Below are 21,428 nucleotides of genomic sequence, written 5' to 3' on the forward strand. Positions count from 1 at the left end.
TGTAAGGAAGAACAGGATCAAACTGGAAACACATTGCCCATAGGAAAACTTTGCCTTCAAGATAACTGTAAAGCAAAGCCTCCAGAATCAGAAACGTGTATTTATAGGGAAAACAAAATATTTAGCAGGAATAGCATCCTAGTAAAAATCTACCTTGCTGCAGTCCAATCGCTTGTTTCCAAATTCTTTTTCTGAATTCATTTCAATTTTAATGTGTTCATCAGCAACGAAGTAGTTGAATGACACGCTTATTTCTCTAACAGAAATCTTAACCTAAGCTTAAAGAAAAAAAGAAAAAAGTTTCTGAACTCAGAAAGCAGCATTTCAGTATAAGAATCTGTTTTATTTTTATCGTTCAGTGACTGAAACAATATAGAAATTTAACCTGCAAAACTGAATTTATATCACAATGTCTATCAGAAGGCAGGACATACAGTGTTGTTTCATTTTTAATCAGATAAAATATTTCTCTGGACACCAGGTATTACAAACTCTTAACACTATACACATCACTTTATTTCAGAGACTAATTCATCATAATTTAAATCTATCTTATAAACAATTTCCTTTAAAAAAACATATGGAAGATAAAAAGAACTCAAGTATTAAACTCAAGGCCTTGATTATTTTTTCTTTTTTTTAAACAAAGATATTTTAAGAAATGTATCAAAATGATAACTCTGTGGGTATTATAGCTACTAGTCAGGCTCTGTAACACACTGCTCCACAATTTCTCTCAAGTTTGGATTCTCCATCGCAGCTGCTACTCTCTCTTTGTCGTTGATTTGCTTGTTGACTGCAAAACATCATACGAAAAATAAAGTCAGAAACAGTTTCAGTGGTACTGTATAATGTATACCACATCAGTAACATGACAAATGTAAGATTCCACATTGCAGTGAAGTTTCTCCAAACCTCATTAATGGCCAGCTCAAAGAGGGAGAAAATGCTGTGTACAGTAACAGCACATTGCAGCAACTTTCACTGCAAATTGCTATTTAAGAGAGTATTTGTTTCTGAAAAGGATAGCAAAGCAGGGGAAGAAAAACACTTCTCAAAGAACAGTCTAAAACTGCTCTCATCTATAAGCTGTACTTACTGTCTTCTTCAGTGGAATGTGTACCTTCAGATATGTAGATTTCCAGCTGAAAGAGAGGTCATTAATGTTAGATTCATACTTTAATCATGAAATATATTCATTACTGGAAGAAAAAAGTGTACCATACACATACAATGCACATAATCCATACTTTTAGAAATATTCACAGACAATGGAAGGGCATCAATGACAATAACTGATCTTAGACTTTATTGCAATATAATCAGAAGACAATCTCCTCCCCTTTTGGAAGAGGCACCAATAATTCTTTTTCAAAATTGTGGAGTCACTCATTCCTCTCTAATATTAATGGCTCACGTGAGAAAGTAATTGGAGTTAGGCTACTGGAAATATAAGAGAGAACTGGCTCCACCTTTCTACCAAGTTCTCTGCTGCTCACAATTCAGGGACAATTTGTCTGAAAGCTGCTAGAATTGCAAGTGTCACCTTCACAAGCTAAGAACTCTTGAAAAGGCACGCAAGTTTTGCTCAGTGATGAGAATCACAGATGATGTTCTATTTGAAATGGTAGTGTAATACAGTATCTATTTCCTGTAAGAGAGCAGACTATGTGACTAAAAGCTAAATAGACATTAATCACGTTCATGCATTTAACTTAACAGCCTAGGAGGAAAAAAAGAAAAAGAAAAAGAAACATGTCAAGCCACAACTGATGAAAGAAAAGAAAAGCAAGTAAACAATGCCTTTTATCTTATCTCACTGAAGCTAAACTTAATTGTTATCATGTGTCCAGCATAACAAATCCCTGTCTACCTAATTATCTAGAAATGCAAGTCTTGCTCTACACCATTTAACTGGAATGATGAAGCTAGCAACTATTAAAAAATAAGTAAGAATCAACACCATAAATTCTAAGCTAAAGAATTTATATTATTTTGGGCAAGTTTCTAAAGGCCTATAAAGATTTCATGTTTGTCACTAAAGGCCTGCTCTTAGATCCTGCTAAAACCTAAATAGCTTTCTCTAAGGATATATTAACTCTCTTTTCCTCTATACCCTTACATTCCAGCAGCACAGCCAGGGCTGGCCCCTTTTAAGGCAGTATAATGACCAGGGTCAGGCCCATATATCATCTATACAACTGTTCCTACGACAGGTCATAAAGAAGAGATTTCCTCAACCCAGCTCCAGTTCTGAATTCTGCAGTCCTTCTGAACCCTAATAAACCTATTCTGAAGTTTTTCCTTCACAGATGATGCCTGGTAGAACTCCCCTGAACTGATTTCTAACTGACAATAGTTATCTTGCTTTCAGGGCTGCTCGCTCACATAGGGTCCACTGGCGAGAGCTATCAGGCATTCCACATGGTACAGTAGATTTAGCAACTACCAACATTTTATTTTTATGATGCTTTGATATGTAGAAATATCACAGAAGGCTAAATTCATTGTCCCCCAAGGCAAGAGCATGACTTAGATTCACTGTAATATCGGCTTTGAAAACACCCCCTCCTCCACCTGAATGTCAGCTGGCCAAAAAAGCCTTGAAATGCGGCGTATTTCAGAAGGTCAGTGACAAAACTGCATTTTGTAAAGGAAAGGAAGAGCCACAGTTATTCAGAGATCCTTTCAGGTACTGCACTGTACTTCGACCCTACAGAGGCAAATGACAAGCTTTTAGGAAAAAATCATCCTCTATCACAGTTCTCAAATTAAAAAAAGGAATGCTGCTGGGTCAAGTAAAGAGAAGTTGGCATACAGTCATTCAGGTAGTTTAAAGCAAGTTCCAGAACAGATAGCTTACCTTATGTCTAAAAGGCAAACATCTCTGAAGTTTTATTCTTAAACAAAGGCCTGTTTGAAGAAAAAAAGAGAATTTCTCGTCAAATTCGAGGTTTGAGGTGCATTCTTAGAGTATGACCACTAGCCAGCTGCAGTTTGCTCACAAGATCTGACTTCGCAGTGAACTACACGTGGACAAACACAGCCAAACTGCAGCCCCAGTTTGTCCTCAGGCTGAGCCAGCCATGCAAACGCACCCCAAAAGAAACACCAGCTTAGAGCAATCTGTGCAGCTGAGGAAGTGTGGAGAAGGAAAAAAAAATTAAAAAGCTGTTTACTGCCTACATTCTTACCCACACTAACCAACTATTTAGAACAGTTGCCATAATCCTTTCCTGTACCAGAACAAGGAACTGCGTGCTTCAAAGGTCACACACCACTGAAGGATTGCACAATCACTGATGAACAAAGACCCGGCCAACATTAAGTGCCGAGGACGTGATTAACACCAGTTTATGATGACAGGTACATAATTGATCCTCAGGTCCCAGTGTTAACCCACTGATACTCCTAACAGGGTCAAACTATAAATTATTAGCATTCGGCATGCTAATGCTTACTAGCTATACTTCAATTTCTACATAAAGCAGCAAGGTCTATTTCAGCATAAATACACAACCTTAGTTAAATTAAAGGGTTATGTTCTTCTAAATTTTAAAACAAACTGTGAAATCTTTGTATTGATATACCATGGTGAGACTTGCTGATCTTGGTACATTTAAAGAAATTATTTCAGAGAGCAGACGTGATCTCTTCACAAATAGCAAAAAAAGCAAAACAAGCAAGTGCGGATTCTCATTGACTGTAACTGCTCTCAAATTCCTAACAGTTCATAACTTTGTTTTGATTGCACATTTTTTTTTTTCACATGCACAGGGAACAACCCATAAGGGAAGGGAGAATATGAAGAAGGAAGTCTGTACCACTTCTGAGTAGATTTTTGAGAGCTGCTCTTTTTGAAGACTCTCCCTAACTTGAAAAAAACACAAAACCTTGAATGACTCCACACCTTCTATTTCTTGTTTGTTTGTATGGCTAGGAGGGTTCTCAAGATGAAATTCCCAGTCAAACTCCTGGCACAGCAATACTGCCTTTAAACTAAGTAATACATTATTCAAAAAAACTAAAATTAACTCCACATTCATTGTTACAGATTTAATGAAACTAAAATCTTACCAATGAGAGTCGCCAAAGAGCAATGAGGTACTGTTGGTGTAAACCTGATGATAACCAGATACTCATCTTCACCGATCTCATTTACTTCGACGCAGCTTTCCGTTACCACTTCCAGTTCTTCTAAAGTATTAGGTTTCTCCGGGTCCCGGATAGTACGGATTATATCTAAAGCAGGAGACAAGCCACCAACAATAAAGTTGCTTTCCTAAATTTAATACAAGATGCTTTTGATTAGAAGCACTGTTGATATTGATCCTGCTCAGAAAAGGCAGAGCTGTAACTATCAGTGATGTGTTACCTCGTGAGTTGCTTCAGAGCTGGGCACACTAAAGCACTTCTTGTTCACTGTGCACACACTTTTCACACTCTGGTTCTACACTTGTTATCTGGTTTTACAACCCCATTTTAATAAATAGGAATCAAAACACACCTATTAAAGGATAAGTATTACCTTCAGAACTACAGCTGACTTGTGCCTACCCAAAAGATAAGCACAGATGCAATATTTCAGCTAGACTTTGAACAACCTGAGAGGCAAGCAAACTGAACCTTTTACCAAGACAGGTCAATTTTCCTTCCCACCTTTTTCCCCTCCGCTTCCCAGCCAGGGCCTCACAGATAAGATTTTGAAGCCATCTTAAGGAAAGCCAGTACAAAAATAATGCACTAATCCATATTTATCTGTATCAGTGGTCACCTCCTTAGCTTGTCAAATGTGGGGATCAACTAGGTTTAATAAACCTGTACAGAAAATAACTGAGTTGCTTTCCATAGAGGTAATGTGTTCTGGATTAGCTTGTGGAAGTTTCATCACACAATAAAACAGAATTAGCCTTAGCCAACCACAGAAGCCTAGCCAAACAAGGAATTACTTTGTCGATATGTAGAACAGAATCATCTCTGCATTGACATTTCCTTGTAACTTCTGATACATTCTTCCCTCTGTTTTTAAATTGCATCCTCCTTCTGCGTGGAAGTTTGACTTATACAAGAGCGTTATCAGTTATTTTGCCAAGCAGCAGGAGGAACACTAGAGCAGATTTTGTTTAACAGTACTTCATGGGTGCCGCTGGTCTTTTAAACTGAAATTTTATAGACACACTTTAGTTCTGCAAAAATTGTGCACAAGCATAAGACTATGGGTCTACTGAAATCAGCGGGACTACTTACGTGCTTAAGGCTCATAACCTAAGTCACTAGAACTGCTGGTGTTTTCACATACCTCTATTTAAACACCACTCAAGTTTCAAAGTTGAGTTTGAAAAAACAAAAGAGGAAACATTGTCAAAGTCTTTTCTGTGTACAGCACTGCATAAAATCCTCGCGCTGTCTCTAATTAATTGCATAAAATCCTCACACTGCCTCTAATTGCCTACACAATAGCAGTGCCTTCGAGCTTCACAGCATTTGCAATACTGCAGGATCCTGCACAGAGCGTTTCCAGAGGTGAAACCTCTCCGTATCTCACAGGCTGAGCACCAAGAAGCCAGTTGCTCGGTAGCTGAAGTTTTGCTGGACTTCCCCGCAGCCCTGCCTGGAATTCCTGGCCTTTCCAGGTGCGCCCAGTCGCTGCTAACCCCAGGTGATGAATGTGGAGGTAACTCCAGGAGCAGGCCTGCAGCTGCCCCATTCCCTTCCCACAGCTGGGAGCAGCGGCCTCATTATGGCCCCATTATGGCCCCACCGACGGAGCTCAGGCAGGGCCAGGTCCCTCAGCACACCCCTGGCTCTGTGACCACCCCACCTGTCCCCAGGCAGCCCGGGGACAGCCAGGAGATGCCAGGGACAGGCCCCGGCACCTCACAGGGCTGCGGGCACCCAAGGGCTGCGCCCGGCCTGCCCCATACCCCAATAACCCCACAGCCCTTCTCTCTCCCCAACAGGACCCCCCACACCTCCTGCACCCCGACAAGAGCCCGGGACCCCGACCCCCCCAGACCCTCACAGGCCCCTCAGAGATCCCCCCAGGCCCCTCACAGCTCCCTACAGGACCCCCAGACCTCCCCTAAGCCCCCCAGGCCCCTCACGGACCCCTCCCAGACTTCCACAGGCCCCCCCCAAGGTCCCTCACAGACCCCCCCAGGCCCCTCACGGACCTCCCCCAAACCCTCACAGGCCCCTCACAGCCCCCACCCCAGGCCCCTTCAGATCCCCACAGCCCCCCCCCCAAAGGCCCCTCACGGCGCCCCCACACCTCCACAGACCCCTCACAGCCCCCCCCCAGCCCCTCACAGACCCCTTAGGGCGCCCCCCAGCCCCTCACGGGCCCCTCACAACCCCCCTCAGGCCCCCCTCGGGCCCACCCCAGACCCCTCCAGGCCCCTCACAGCCCCCCTCCCGGCCCCCGCCGCTCCCCGGCAGTCACCGTAGACCTCGAGCGCCTTGTCCTGCTCCATGGCCCGGCCCCGGGGCTCATGGCCGGCCCTACGCGGCGCGGAGTAGCGCAGCGCCCTGCCCAGCGCCTGCGCCAGCAGCCCCAGCACCAGCGACATGGTCCCGCGGCGCCATGGGCAGCGCGGAGCGGCCCCGCGCGGCCACCGTCCGCCAGCCCCGGCGGCGCTCTGTGGGGGCGGGGCTTCGTTATCGGGGGCACGCCCTCTGATTGGACGGGGCGGGGTGTGAGGGGCGGGGTTTAGCTCGTGCTCCGCCCACGGGGCGTGGCCACCCCCGTCCCCTCAGCGGTCTCTTAGGGAAGCCTGAGGGGAATGCTGCGCGCTGTGCCTTTGGTTCCTTGGTTTTGGCAGCTGTGGAGGCTGCGAGCAGCGTTTGGTGGCACGTATTCCGCTGTCAGTGGAAACAGCGAGCTAGTTAATAATATATTTAATATATTTAATCTATTTAATGATAATCTTGGCCTCACCCGCCCGCCGCAGCCCGCGCTGACTGATTGAGACTACAACTCCCAGCACGCAACGCGGCTCCCCCCTCGCCGCCCCTCAGGCGGCGCTGCGCAGCGGTGCCTGCTGGGAGTTGTAGTCGCGGCGCGCGGCAGCGCTCTCAGCTGACCGGAAGGGGGCAGCCCCGCAAGATGGCGGCGGGCGGCGCCCCCTGAGGAGGAGCCGCGGGGGGAGGGGGGGGGGAAAATGGCGGCGGGCGCCGTGAGGGAGCTGCGGGTGCTGCTGGCGCCACGCTCGGGGCAGGCCTGGGGCTCCCCGCGGGACGCGGCCCGGCTGCGGCTGAGCAGGGGCCAGGACGCCCTGGGAGCCCTCCTGGCCGCCGGCGGCATCCAGCTGGAGGCTCTGGCGCCGGGCGGGGGCGGCCGGGCCCGGGGCTGCGCCCTGCAGGGAGCCTGGGCGGAGTAAGTGAGGGGCTGGTGAGGGGGGGGGGGCTCCAAACGCCTCAGGAGAGTGAGGAGGGGGGGGTCAAAACCCTGCCATGAAGAGCTCTTTGTGTAAAATCCCCGTGCCGCGGGGTGCTGAGGGCTGTGAGGCGTCGGGGAGGGCTGCCCGGGGGAATGGGGCAGTCACCGCACCTGGAGGGCTTTAAAAGATGTTTAGATGTATTGATCAGTGATCTGGTTTAGTGGAGGACCTGGGAGTGTTAGATGAGGGGTTGGGCTGGGCGGTCTTGGAGCTCTCTCCCAACCTAGGTGGTTCTGGGATTCTGTAATTACAAAGGTTTATAAAATAAAAGGTGTGGACGGAGGTCGCCCGGCCTGCTAGATGGGCTGCTGTAGAGCCGAGGCCTTGACTTCCTTCCCTGGTGGTCAGGGCGAGCGCTCGCGCGTGACACGAGGCGGTCACGAGGCGCCTTCAGGCCATGGTGGTGGCTTCCAGTGCTGAGGCGACCCCACGGGCACGCTGCGGGTCCCAGCAGGTGCGGTGCTGAGCGATGGCAATGCCTGCGTGGTGCTCTGTGCCATCCTCTGTGCCCATCCTCTGAGGCCCTGTAGATGTTTCCTCCTTGCCCGCTCCCATGTGAGAGCAGGTACGGATGGAGACGGGCACGTGGAGAGTCCGTCAGCCCAAGCAGCAGCGGGGCAAAACGGGTGTTAGGCTCTCTTCCCCCTAGCAATGCTCCTCCTGCTTCTAAAAGAAGTCCCGAAGCAGAGTGTAATGTGGCATGAGTGACAAAAGAAAAGAATTACACAGAAATCTGTTCTTTTTAGAAGAGAAATAGGGATTTCTCAAGCAGTGTCTTGCATTGCAGCCGCCTTTAGAGAACAAGCATGTTATGGTGTGGGAAGGGGCAGTGGCAGAATCTTTATTTCAAAAGGTTAAAATTGAACTGTACATCATTAGCATGCTTCCAGAACTGTTCAGTGTATGAAATGGGGCAAGTAAGGTCAATAAACACACTGAATATTGCATCTTCAGCTTCCTGTGGGAGAATACAGAAGATTATGATCTACAAACAGACAAGACAAAAATAGTGGCTCTTAGTAAAAATCACGAACTGTTCGTCTATGAATTCACTATAGAAGATGGAGACTGTAACCTGATTTTCCTGCACAGTTGTAAGGAAGATATGCTTAAAAAGCACCTCGAAGTCAAAAATATTAGTGAGTAAATCTCAATGTGTATTCCATATTTGTAATTGTTACAGGTCCGATTTTGTCTGCTTCATTTGGTGAAACAAATAGATGCAGAACACAAGGGAAGTGTGAAGTATTTTTGCACTGATTTAGCGTGATCAGAAGCAGTATTCATGAGCTTGACAAATAACTGACACTTCTGTAATCAAAGGTGACATTGTTAAAAGTTAAGCTGTTGAGGGTCAGATGTTTGGATGACACAAAGTCAAAAATAAGTGTGTTCATGCAGCTGTGCTATCTCCAATTTTCACCGTCATATCAGAACAAATGGGGCTGTTCACTAATCCAGCAAAGACTAATTATGTGTTGAACCTTGTGCTCCGTGATTGGCAAGTGTAGTGTACAGTCACAGTGCAGTCTTTGCAGGACCTAGGGCTTTGATGTTTTACATATTATTTAAAAGTTTCCATTGCTAAAATATCTTTATGTCCAAAGATTGTAGCTTTCAGTGCTGACTGAAAAATGGTTTTGTGATTTTTTTTGCATTCTTCAGAAGTAGTGTCCATTTAAAAAACTTGTACTGTTGGACACTGTTCTACAATTAATACTCCTGACAAAATATGAGATTTAAACAAAAAAAACAAGCCCCAAATCACAACTTTTATCAGTATAGCGGCTGAGGCAATGTCTTTGAGCTGTGATTTTCTTGAGATACCTTTACAGTCAAAAGTGCCAGATTGCCATAATCCTAAAATACCTTTAAATTTACAGGTCTTTCTTCAATATTGTCTTTGAGGATACTGTCTTTTAAAGACAACAGATGCCTACTTCTGCTCAATAACTTCATTGTTGTGCATCTTACCTTTCCTGGAGAAGATTCATCATTAGAGACGTGTGACTGCATTACCCTTGATTTGGCACCGCAAGTTTTGGAAAGAATAACAGATATAAACTTCTGCAGGGGAATTCTCTTCTTTTTAGACAGTTCTGGCTGGATTTGTATCCTTTGCAGTAGGCACTAGCTGGCGGTGTAAATGATCTGGAAGAACAAGGTCAGTTTTCTTCTTTTGTCAGGATTACACACAAGTTTCTTTTAACAGTCTTTTCTGAAGGTGCTTTCAGCAGAGGGGTTGTGTGGTTGTGGTCATTTCATCAGAAATGTCTGGGTCAACTCTAGATTCTCAGCGTATTAGTGGAAATTCGTTCCACACTGGAGTATTGACTTTCAGCACTTTTGGTATGTAGAGCTGTGTATAACGTGCTTAAGTCTCCTGTCCCTAAGCTTTCTTTTCTTAATTAGATGCTTTAGAATTAGTCAACCTGGGCTTAAAACGCTGCTGTAAAACAAGCAGTTCTGAGTGTTTTGCTGTGCCAAGATTGACCTGGGCTACAAAGTTAACAATTCACTGTCTTCCTCTTCTGTGTAATTTCTTGTTCATTGGACTATCTGAATCCTGGTGTTTTCTTTGACACCTTTTAAAGACATATTTGATTCTTTTGATGGTGCAAATCTAGCGAACATTGATGTAGCGCTCTGCCAGGGAGGTGTGCAGCATGAGAACAGGAGTTCAGCCATCACATCACCGCTCACTGCAGTCAAAGTGTCATATGATCTCAGTGTTGCTGTGATCATCAGTTCTTCCAACAGCGCCATTTCTGTGGATCTAAACAAATACTTCAGGTATGTTTGCAGCAGAATTGCTCAATGAAAGTTTTAGCAGAATTGCTGAATGAAAGTGAAGTACAACTAACATTAAATGTGCCTAATCTTAGTCCTGTAACAGCTGAGATGCTGTCAGCTTTTTATTCTGAGTACTGGCTCTAGGGTAGAGCAGAGATTTCACATTTGTTTAAAGATTGCCCATTAATATTTGCTCTACTTTATGCCCTGTCACTTAAAGAAGTAGAAATGTTTTATAGTGGATTTTTTTTTCCTAGGAAGATAGGGATATGTGCTCTCAGTTACTGCCAGTGGAGGTTAACAACACCTTTCAGAAGAATGGCAGAGCATATAGGATTGTTAAACTTTTCTGATACAGCCTTACTGATTTTGCTTGATAAATTAGGACAAGATTGTAATTTAGGCATTGTCTATCTCAGAGGAAATACCATCAGGTTTTGATGGCTTACCTAGATACATTTATGTAGATACTGTTAATCAGAGAGAAAACTGCTTCGCTGATAGCTCCCGTTTTTTCTGATTTTACTCCCGATAGAGTTAAATATGATGGGGGAAAAATTAAATAATCCATCATGGAGGTAAAAATTAATTCTAATAATGATTTCTTTTCAGACAGTTCCCTGGGCATTTGATCTGTAAAAGAGATTCTCAAAGTCTTCCAGTGAAGCCACCTGAAGGTCTTGATGAGGATGACCTTGCTAGTTCTGAGTACAGTATGGAGCTTATGTCATCGTCTTTCCGTGTGGACAGGTACATAATGAAAATACTAATCTAGAAACCAAAAAACATATTGTTTGACTGAGGAAATGTTAAAAGTTGGGTTAGCTGTGTTGTTCCTTCCGTAATACGTGGTATTATGGATAACTTCTTTCTTCATCCCAGGTCCTGGAAGGCACACTTATCCTCACTACGCGATGCAATCAGGAAAAGAAGACCACGTTCTCCAAATTTGGTGTATGACACGAATTTACCGTGGTATCAGTATTTTACCCACCTTGAAGATCATGATCCCTTAATCTATGAAACTCCCGAGAAGGTGCTGGCTGTTGTTCCGAAGGCTGTTTGGTGCGTCCCTTCCAAACCATTACAGAGCAGTGGTACAACTCTCAGTGATTCAGGGCAGCACTGGAAACAAATCTGTGTAGAAGAACCACAAGAAGTGGTGAAACTGGAGTGTAAATCTGTAACTGGAGTTAAAGCACTGTTTGTAATATTAACAAACGATGAAAGATTGACTCTTGCTCTCTGGGATTTCGAGTCACAAGATGTGACTTACTACCACTTCAGCAAAGATACTGTTTATGTGGATTGTAACGAAGATGTGCCATTATGTCTACTTCTGACAGGTGAAGGGCTTTTTTTATGTAATTGTTTTGGTGCAGGCTTCAGTTAAAGAGGCTTCTTGTTTGTGGTCTTCTTCTGTCTGACTGCTGTTTGTGTTCTGTCAGCCTGTCTGGCTGCTGTTGGCTAATTATGAATGTGTTCTTGCTGAGGTGAAATCCAAATGGAGTCACTACAACTTTGTGTTGTTATCTGCTGTGTAGCAACTTGCTTATGTGTTTTTAATTATGATTTGATTCTTTTATTTAGAGCATGGTCTTTCCTTAATTCTGTTTGGTTTAACTCAAGAAGAGTTTTTGAATAGATTGATGATCTATGGCAGTGCTGGAGTCGTAGATTCTGTTTGTCATCTCAATGGATGGGGACGATGTTCGATTCCAATACATGCGCTAGAGGTAAATAAGGCTGATTCATGTCCTACAGCTCTAATTTCTTCTTTTGAGAGAAACCTTGTTTTTAAAAAAACTATTAATCCAGAAGTCTGGGACTCTGCAACAATCTGTCCACACTGTAATTCTGTGTCAGTGTATGTTCAGTCATATTTGGAGGGAGGGAGCTTAGATGGAGACATTTGGTAGGGTTCTTTTAATTTGTTTGAAGGGTGTAATAGAAAGTGAACTGATAGGGAAGGGGGGGAAGGTTCACAGCAGTTTTCAGTTGCTGTAAGCTTATTCAAAGTCCTGATTCTCACAATGCTTTTTTATATCCCCCATCAAACTCTAATAAATTGCTTAACTAACATTTTATCTCTAAAGATACTGGGGCAGTTTCTGCAAAACCAATTAAAAGAGCATGGCGGGCACTCAGCAGGTCATCTTGTTACTCCAGGTTACAGGCGTTGCACATGTAGTTTAAATTCCTTCTTTTCTTCTGCATGCATACTTTGTTACTGCATATGAAGTAAAAGTGCTAGCAATAAGTGTACCATGTATTTTTAGAATATGTGTGTAACGGTGCTACTGTGTGTCTGCCTAGGCTGGTTTGGAAAATCGTCAACTAGACACAGTAGACTTGTTTTTAAAAAGCAAAGAAAGTCTTTTTAACCTTTCTGCACCCTGCTCTGGACCCGAACAATCTACTGATAGTGCGTCTGAGTCTTTTCTGAAAAGTGAGTAAAATACTGTAATACACTGAGGTTGAGATTGAATTGCCTTTCAGTTTATGGTTTTGCATTTGTAAAACCACATCAAATTGCCTGTTCTCTTTTATGTTGGGATGTTGCTGTATTGCAGCTTCTTTAATTCTGGAAAATGAAAGAGAATTGGTGTACAAAATGTGTTTTTTTGATTGAGTTCTAGCAATGACTTGTTCTAAGCATTTTGATGTGAAAGCAAAGCATGTTACATAAGTTGTTTGACACACTTTAGAAGATTTTAGTAGCATACCTTTATTCTAATTTATATTTTATATGATCACTCGTGATAGAATGCAGATGCAACTTCTTATGTAATTATTGCAGATTTGGAAGAGCTGAAGCCAGCTTTAAATTTACTTTGCTCAGCAATCAGAGAAAATGATATGGAACCTCAGAGTAAACACTTTTCTGAGCAGCTGCTAAACCTCACGTTGACTTTCCTTAGCAAGCAACTTGAAGAAATTTTTGTCCACACAGAGGGTAAGATTACTCATTTTGAATCATGCATAGTAATGTAATATATAATTGTTTAGATAAATAAGAAGTCAATTTTTGAATTAAAAGCCTAAATTTACTTAGAATTAATGAAAAAGGGCTTGCACTAGAGTTAAGTGAAAGGTATTATTTAAGGGGAAGCCTGAGAAATTAGTATGAATACAGTATCTGTATATAAGCACGAACAGCTATGATCAGGCTGTCACATCAGGCCAGGGTACCATCAGCTGGATTATATTGGGACGTCAGGATGTGTAAGAATGGCAGAATCAGACTTTAAGGTGATGCTGGGTCCTTCATAGTAGTGCAGTTAAATGGCTTCACTTTAGCCCTCATCCTTTTCTCAGAGCCACCACCTGAAATACGTTGGCACAAATATTCCTGTGGCCATGGAATGGAGCAGACTAGTTTAAGAAACGAGTTCAGCTGAAAAATAGCCTACCAGGCACTTCCAGTTTCATTTACTGTGTGGCAACAGTTGTATGTCCCAATATAACCCAAGGGCTGGTACAGAAAAAAGAACAGTTGTCTGATGGGAGTGCAGGCTGTTTGTAGGGGTGCATAACTGCTTAAGGTGGCACTGTTGCTGAAATGTTGCCCTTTGAACTACAGCTTAAAAGGTATAAGAATCGAGTAATAGCTGATATATGCTGTGTTAAAATGTCCCTGCATTTTAAACAGGGCTTATCTGACGAATAATTAGTTAAAAATTTTAGTTGTCATTTATTTGTCCCTGAAGGGCAAATACATCCATCAATGAAGTCAGGTGCACCTCTCTGGAGCAGTGGTAGGATGGTGAGTGTAGCTTGATAGTGACTGTCAGTATCAGTACCTGTACAGGTGAAATAGCAATATAGAGATGATGAGCTCTTTCCTCTGAGGTTGTTTTATTTAGTGAAGTCAGGAGAATTCATTCAACATTGATCAGCATTAAAAATGTTGTGTCGTTAATTTCATTTAACTGATATCTTGGATGTTCTTGACAGAACCTGATGAATACTTGCAGAAGGCTGCAGATATTTTAACTGATTACATTATTGAACTTAGGACATTTATGAAAAATTACCCTCGGCCACAAATAAATATCGCAGATGTAGGAAGTGATCTTGATGAAGACCTACCTGCAGTGGAAGAAAGCCAAACGTGGGAAAAACTGACACCAGAGGTAAAAATGAATAATCAGTTTTTGACTATTCAGCACAGGAATCAGAGGTGATAACATTGAAGTTTAATGGCACTAGTTTGTTCCAGATTCTTCTCTTCCCTTTCAGGAAGTCATTGCTGAGGCCATCTTAAGCAACAAAATGCCAGAGGCCCAAACCTTCTTCCGAATGCATCAGCATCCTGCTCAAAGTCTTCAAGAATTTATTCAGACAGGTTTGAATCTGGTCTATGACCGTCTTCTGAAGGACAATACCAGAGAGGCCTCAGAACTTTTAAGAAATATGGTGAGAGGTGTTCAGTAAGCATGCTGATAGTTTTAAACGCTTCTTTATGACTAATGAAACAAATTAGTGGTAAGAATAGGGGCAGGGGGCTGAGCTTTCTTGTGAATGTAATTATTCTACCACATTGAATCATAGAATAGAATCATAGAATGGTTTTCATTGGAAAAGGCCTTAAAGACCCTCTAATTCCAACCCCCCTCCTCCACAGGCAGGGACACCCACCACTAGATCAGGTTGCTCAAAGCCCCATCTAACATACACTTCATGCAATTAAAATTACCATGCTTTAAAGTACTGCTTTGATCACTAATGTACGTTCAGAATGCTGAGGGAGCGTTACTCATGAAAGCATATTGATTAATGTTGTGCTTGGGGAAGTGTAACGGTGATCGTGAAAGGAGTAGGTAGTAAAGGGTACAAATCTGTGCAAACCTGCTAGAGAGATCACACAGATCACCGGGTTATTACAGCATCTCAGTAGCTGGTGAAGTGAGTATCACAAGCATGCTTGTAAAAGGTTGTGCACTTTGGAAAGAAAACTGGTGCGTTTATTCTGTCAATGTACAGCTGCATCCGTGCAGTTTGCATACAATGAATATCTTCTTTTTTGTTAGGGCTTTGATGTGAAGCAGCAATTGCATAAGATATGTTTCTACACAGTCGATAAACATGTACGAGATCTGTTGGTAAGTGTAGAAAAGTTTTTTTTTTTTTTGTTCTAGCTGATGTTCTCAGCTTTGAAGATTGATATTTATTTATGCTGAGAGAAAGCATTGTATCGAACATACTTTCAGAATGGGAACAGTTTCTGTCCCTGCATCCTTGCAATGTGGTTGCTGAAACATGTCACCAAAATGCCTATGTTCTTTTCTGTTTGCAGTTAAAGTAAAAATTAGTTAAAATGTAATTTCTTTGTTCTGTGTCTGATCTAGTGCTCATCTTTTTACACACAGTATGAAGTCTTGTCTCTCTTGAAATTTGGGTAAAAGTGTATTTAACTCAGTGCAGTTAGCATTTTTTCCTACAGTTGGCTAACTCTCTACACTTGCAGGATCATTTGCAGCTTAGATATATTATAAGTAGAGAAAATATATAATTGGAGGTAATACTTTAATTTGAATTAAAGGTGAAAGTTTTACAAGAAGAAAATTATTTTTCTGAAAAAGAGAAGAAAATGATAGACTTTGTGCATCAGGTTGAAAGCTTTTACTCGGAGTCCTTCCAAGAAAATAAAGAGATTCAGTCTCTTTCCAGGTAATGTGGGTTATCAGTTTTAATTAGTAATTAATAATGCTAATAGTATTTTAAATATCCTGGCTTCTACATCACATGTGATTTACTGCACTAACAAATATGATCTCCTGTTATCATCTTAAATGAAGTATATAGTCATAGAGTCATTAAGGTTGGAAAAGCCCTCCAGGATCATCTGGTCCAACCACCCCCCTACCACCACCGTCACCCTCTAAACCATGTCCCCAAGCACCACGTCAAACCTTTCCTTAAACACCCCAGGGATGGTGACTCCTTCACCTCCCTGGGCAACCAATTCCAATGCCTGACCATTCTTTCTGCGAAGAAATGTCTCCTAATTTCCAACCTGAACCTCTCCTGGCACAACTTGAGGCCATTTCTTCTTGTCCTATTGCTAGTTGTCTGCCAGAAAAGGCCAACCCCTAGCTCACCGCTACTACTATACAAGTATTTTATTAATGAAGGATATTATTGGAGCTATTAATCAAGCAAAGCATATTCAGATGGAATGTTTGTTATATTTTTGATATGTCTATGATATTACAAACAAAATAACCCAGAAAAATAATTTTAGAATTAAATAATTGTAAAAATATTACATATTATTTACTATGCCAATTTTGGAAAAATGAGGTAATTCTTTGCCTGTTGGTCTCCTATGCACTCTCAAACTTTTAGCTCAATAAGTCCTGCTATGAATTTTAGCACTGTCATCAAAAATTAAATAGTAAAACTTGTTAATTCTCATCTTTCATCTTTTCATCATCTCCTATTTGTTAGATTGCATACTTTTTCTTTTTTTAAAGTACTAGAAAATGTACTAATGCCAAACTTCATTGCAGTTTAAAGAATTGGAGAAAGGAGCAAGACTTTTCCGGACATACAGCTGCTCTAGACTTGTTGAATTGTGAAGGACATCGGGTTCACAATAGGGAAGTCAGAGTGATGTTTAACTGGGCTCAGTGGTGGGATGAGCCCATTCAGGAAATGATTCTTCTACCTAAAAAAGCACGCCAAGGCAAGTATCCTGGTGTTGAAAGTTAGAAGAAATTCTGAATTAAAAATCTGACTGTCTTTGAAGTAGCGTATTGCGATTGTGTAGGAGTAGCGTTGATACAAGTAAAGCTGCGTGCTACCACAGTAGGTCACTGACTTTTTTGACAATTGAAATTCTGTTGGGATCTGTGTTGTTGTGTTATGACAGGTATCCTGTAGGGAAAAATTTGGAACTATCTGAAAGGGAATTGTCTGATGCCAGTTGCCATAAATGTCATACCCTGCTATGGTCTGCAAAGCTTATTGCACCATAGTATTTTATTTAGCTTTTCTGACATAAAGCTCTAATAAGGTACAACAGTATATTTATCTCAGCATTGTTCTTGTAAAAGAAGATACCTGTTCATTAAAAATACATAAATGTATACAGAAATGTCACTATTTTGCTAAAATACTTTTTTTCTGTTGGTTTCATCATTTTGCTTTTTTCCAATACAGAACTTTCCACATGTAATCCTGAGGTTCTTTGGATGCACTTGACAGCCCAGCATGACTGGCTTAGTATTTGTTCATGGATTGAAGAATCTGAGCCCAACCAGACTTTGCGTGGACAGGCGAATTGGCCCGCTCTGACTGCAGACGTTGTTGACCGAAATACGTTGTGTAGTGGCTATATGAGAAATGATATATTGAACAAGCTGGCTAGGTATGTGCCTTTAACGTGTTATACTTGCTTTCTATCTTACGTGAAGCCAAAATAAGACAGTTACTGAAGTACACGTTAATAAAATCTTTGATACCTATTCATTTTATATTTTTTAGTGCCCTTGTTTAAAATGGCACAAATCCATCAGTAAATTTATTTTTAGTCATGTACTTGCACTTCTCAGTACTCTGAAAACAGGAAGAAACATGGGAGCAACAGAAATCCTCTGCCAGTGTTTTGATCTTTCAAAAAGGTGATATACCTGCTGTCCATTTTACTGCAAGAGAAAAAATTCTGAATGTAGTATTTCACTCCTTATGTCCCATTCTCTACAATGAATAGTAACTAGGATACTGTTAAAGCACTATCAGAGGTATTTTGTCAGGTTATGTTTGCCTTGGTAGTGAAGTAACTCCTTAGAAGGAAAACTCTGTTTTGTTAGTTTGAAAATAGCCTCCAGAACTTTTTAAAGGGACTAATCAATGTGTATGTATGTTGTTTTTTTTTTTTGTTTGTTTTGTTTTTTCTCTCTCTCTTTTTAAGAAATGGCATTTTTGTCCTTTCTGAGTTGGAAGATTTTGAACTCCTGCTCCAAAGACTGGTTTACCTAGGGGGAGTACTGCAAAATCCTCACCCTGTTCCAAAATACTGTGCTGCAAATGGTTTGGACTTCCACACTCATTTTGTCCTTCACTGTTTAGAACATAATCTGCAGTACATGTTGTACACTTACCTAGATTACTACAGGTATGAATGCTTTTTTCATCCTTTGGATTACATGCAGACTTAAAGAATGGAAGACAACTTTAACAGTTGGCAGTAAGAGTTTTCTTAGGCTCTTGCTGTTTGTCCAGCGAGACTTCTTGGGTCACAGCAGTGTCATTTAATGAAAAACTGTGCGGCAGTGTTAGGTTTCATTCTGTATTGTGAAGTTTTATCCAGGTTATCTTGTCATGATTATTTGTGTGGTAGTCAGTGAAAAAAATGTTTATGGTTGTAATGAGTGTAATATTTGTAAGCAGTGCAATCTCAAATGAGCCAAAGGCAACTTGCTCTTCAGAAACTGTCACCTGAACACAGGTAGTTCATCCTGTATTCATTGTCAAATAAATTGCTGTTTTCAATCAAAATCAGTATTAGATGGGATTTGAAAGAGAGAGAAATACTAGTTATTGGAACTATACAAATAATTTCCAGTTAGTGAATACTTTGCTATTAAAATTTCTTAGCTACAACTCCTTCTAACTGTGTAGTTGGTAAGAAGGTAAAAGTGGGGTAGAGAAAAGCCAACAAAATTATTTTTTTTCCAGTGTGTGTAATCAATTTTAATTTCATAAAATATTCAGACTATGGAGAATGGTGTTTTTGAATCAAGTCTCCTCTTTGGAAAATGTTTGGGGTTGTCAGTTCTGGAAGCTGTTACTTTGATTGCAAGCAAGCACAGAAATGTAAACTTAAGGTGTCTCTGGCAGTTTATCAGCTAAAGATGTACATCTTGTAGTGATGAGTGGTATGATTCAACTCTGTCATGATAATGGATGAAATAAGTCACTGTAACACCAAGTCAGATTCTTTTAACTTTTAATGCAGTTTTATATTGGGGCAGAGGATGCTTATAAATACTGTGTTTTCACTGTGTTGCTACTGTTCTCTTTTCCAGTTTAACCCCTTCAAATTGCCCTATTTTGGATAACAAGGAATTGCATGAAGCACATCCCTGGTTTGAATTTCTTGTGCAGTGTCGAGGGGTTGCCAGTAATCCGCGAGGTAGGAGTCTGGTCTTGCTCAGCAGGTGGTCTGAGGTTTAAGCCAAGTATTTGGAACATCTGGATTTAATTCTCTGCTCTGCTGTAGACTTTTTTTCATCGTGGCAAATCATTTATATGTGCATTGATCGGTTCCATAGCTCTAAAACACAGCTTATAATGTATATTTAAAATGTGCATGAAGATCTGGAGATATGTCAGAAACGGTTTGTGTATGTTCATCATTGCATCCAATTTGACTTTATTCCTAAAAGGTTGAACAGCAGGAGAATAGACACAAAAATGCATGTACCATCAAAATTAAAGCTTCACATAGTTCTTGTGCTGTATTATGACTTCTCTGTCCCTTTGGTTCTGTGTTTGCTTGGACCAAGACATTTTGTTAGTTATTGTCATTGATAATCCACGGAGTTTGTGTGCTTGCTTCATTTCAGCTTATTTTTTTTAACCTTTCATCTTTTTTAGTGGCATCCATTAACAAATGATAAAAATAATGTCCAAGTGAAGAGCATGCTTTTTTTTTTTTTTTAGAAAAGTTTTAGCAGTGTGTAAGGTAAAGAATTGAACTAATAAAATGGAAAAATGCGGGATTATCTAAACCAATCAGTGGAGGTAAAATTGTGGCATAAAATTAGGGAAAGTTTAGTGAAAATGGGAAGGTTTTAGCTGTGTTTGTAAGTTATAAAAAGGTCACTATTAACAACAAAAAAAATCATATTTGTAGAAGAGTTATAATGTACAATTTAATAATTTAATACTTTTTTTTTTCAATAAATTACATCTCACTTTTTTTCCCTTTCTAGATCCAAAGATGATTTTTCAAGCTAGTCTTGCAAATGCTCAGATCTTGATTCCTAGTAATCAAGCCAGTGTGAGCAGCATGCTACTGGAAGGACGTACACTATTGGCACTTGCTACCACGATGTATGCACCCGGAGGTATTGATCAGGTACCGTGTGGAACAAATTATTGACAGGTTTTTGAAGAAATTCTCACATGGTATTGAAAATTCAAATGAATAAATTGATAGAAATAAACACACTAACAACAACAAACACTGTCTTCCCATATGAAAATCTAGTTTTGTTATTGCATGTTTCAATTTCTTGACCAAATGAGAACTCTTAGGGGTAGAGCGTTTGATCTTATGTGGCTTGGAAATAGTAAGACAAAGTGGCTGTGACTTGGAATCTTTAGCTTCTTTATAATAGTTACAGCTGAGAGTGTTTATAGACACTTGTGTTCCTAAAATAGTTCAAGTTTGAAAAAAAAATCAATAAATTTCTAAAATGCCGTGTATACATAGAGTAACTTAAAACATCATGTGTCTAATATAGCTTACAAGATTTTTTGGGGGAAAAATGATGCTCTTTGTGTTGTTACTGTTTATCAGATTTCCATGAATGAGAGTTTTATTATAATCTTAATGCAATTTCTTCTTCTTAATTGAATAATTTTGCTTCCCTTCAATGTAGGTTCTTCAGAATGAAGATATGGAAAAACCTCTAAAGAAAGTTGATCCACAGCTTTTAAAAATGGCATTGAGTCCTTACCCCAAGCTCAAAGCTGCTCTCTTTCCCCCGTGTACTTCTCGTGGAATTTTGCCACCTGACATTTCTCTTTACCATCTTGTTCAGGTATGCAAAATGTTTCTCAATAGAGCTGTTTGTTAGAACAAAGGTAAACTGAGAGAAGTTTGTTTTCAGCTAAAGCCTGGAGTGTAGGGACCGTATCTTGTTTTCTCGGAATTCTTAATTTGGACCTAAAGTTTATAGCTTCATTAAAAATATTTTTTTAATGGTAGCTAAATATTGGTCATATTGAATCTGGCTGATATTTTTTTAAACATCTGCTGTGTTTAACTTCAGCAGAGGTGGTGTGTGGCAGCTCCAGAATATCAGAAAAGTAATATTCTTGCTGCATTCAGTAGACAGGTTGTTTAGTATTACAAAAATTAAAATGTTTTAAATTGTCTAAGGGAAATTGAAATTTAGAATTAAAGAATAATGTCTCATGGAGTGTTATGACATGTTTCTGGGCAAATGTCTTTTACTT

General features: G+C 40.9%; 2 protein-coding genes across 2 annotated transcripts in view; one reads left to right on the top strand and one right to left on the bottom strand.

The window, feature by feature from the left end:
• Positions 1 to 317: 317 nt before the first annotated feature.
• On the bottom strand, positions 318 to 6,618 carry CIAO2A (cytosolic iron-sulfur assembly component 2A). The gene is made up of 5 exons (XM_032195298.1): positions 6,443 to 6,618; positions 4,078 to 4,242; positions 2,864 to 2,913; positions 1,100 to 1,145; positions 318 to 796 (listed from the first exon to the last, which is right to left on the bottom strand). The coding sequence occupies exons 1-5, from the start codon at positions 6,567 to 6,569 to the stop codon at positions 699 to 701; spliced, it is 486 nt and encodes a 161-aa protein (XP_032051189.1). The 5' UTR covers positions 6,570 to 6,618; the 3' UTR covers positions 318 to 698.
• Positions 6,619 to 8,475: 1,857 nt separating this feature from the next.
• SPG11 (SPG11 vesicle trafficking associated, spatacsin) overlaps positions 8,476 to 21,428 on the top strand; it is a 36,053-nt gene continuing 23,100 nt past the window's right edge. Inside the window, exons 1-18 of the mRNA XM_032194577.1 lie at positions 8,476 to 8,578; positions 9,323 to 9,550; positions 10,034 to 10,232; positions 10,845 to 10,982; positions 11,115 to 11,578; positions 11,823 to 11,968; positions 12,549 to 12,681; positions 13,033 to 13,188; positions 14,190 to 14,368; positions 14,475 to 14,651; positions 15,266 to 15,337; positions 15,778 to 15,905; positions 16,748 to 16,923; positions 17,400 to 17,607; positions 18,151 to 18,354; positions 19,268 to 19,374; positions 20,177 to 20,322; positions 20,849 to 21,010. Of these exons, the coding sequence (XP_032050468.1) occupies positions 8,545 to 8,578; positions 9,323 to 9,550; positions 10,034 to 10,232; positions 10,845 to 10,982; positions 11,115 to 11,578; positions 11,823 to 11,968; positions 12,549 to 12,681; positions 13,033 to 13,188; positions 14,190 to 14,368; positions 14,475 to 14,651; positions 15,266 to 15,337; positions 15,778 to 15,905; positions 16,748 to 16,923; positions 17,400 to 17,607; positions 18,151 to 18,354; positions 19,268 to 19,374; positions 20,177 to 20,322; positions 20,849 to 21,010 (3,057 nt within the window). The 5' untranslated portion in view covers positions 8,476 to 8,544. The remainder of the gene's footprint in view (positions 8,579 to 9,322; positions 9,551 to 10,033; positions 10,233 to 10,844; positions 10,983 to 11,114; positions 11,579 to 11,822; positions 11,969 to 12,548; positions 12,682 to 13,032; positions 13,189 to 14,189; positions 14,369 to 14,474; positions 14,652 to 15,265; positions 15,338 to 15,777; positions 15,906 to 16,747; positions 16,924 to 17,399; positions 17,608 to 18,150; positions 18,355 to 19,267; positions 19,375 to 20,176; positions 20,323 to 20,848; positions 21,011 to 21,428) is intronic.

This window comes from Aythya fuligula, chromosome 11, assembly GCF_009819795.1.
Source record: "Aythya fuligula isolate bAytFul2 chromosome 11, bAytFul2.pri, whole genome shotgun sequence".
In the NCBI taxonomy this organism is placed as follows: Eukaryota; Metazoa; Chordata; class Aves; order Anseriformes; family Anatidae; genus Aythya; species Aythya fuligula.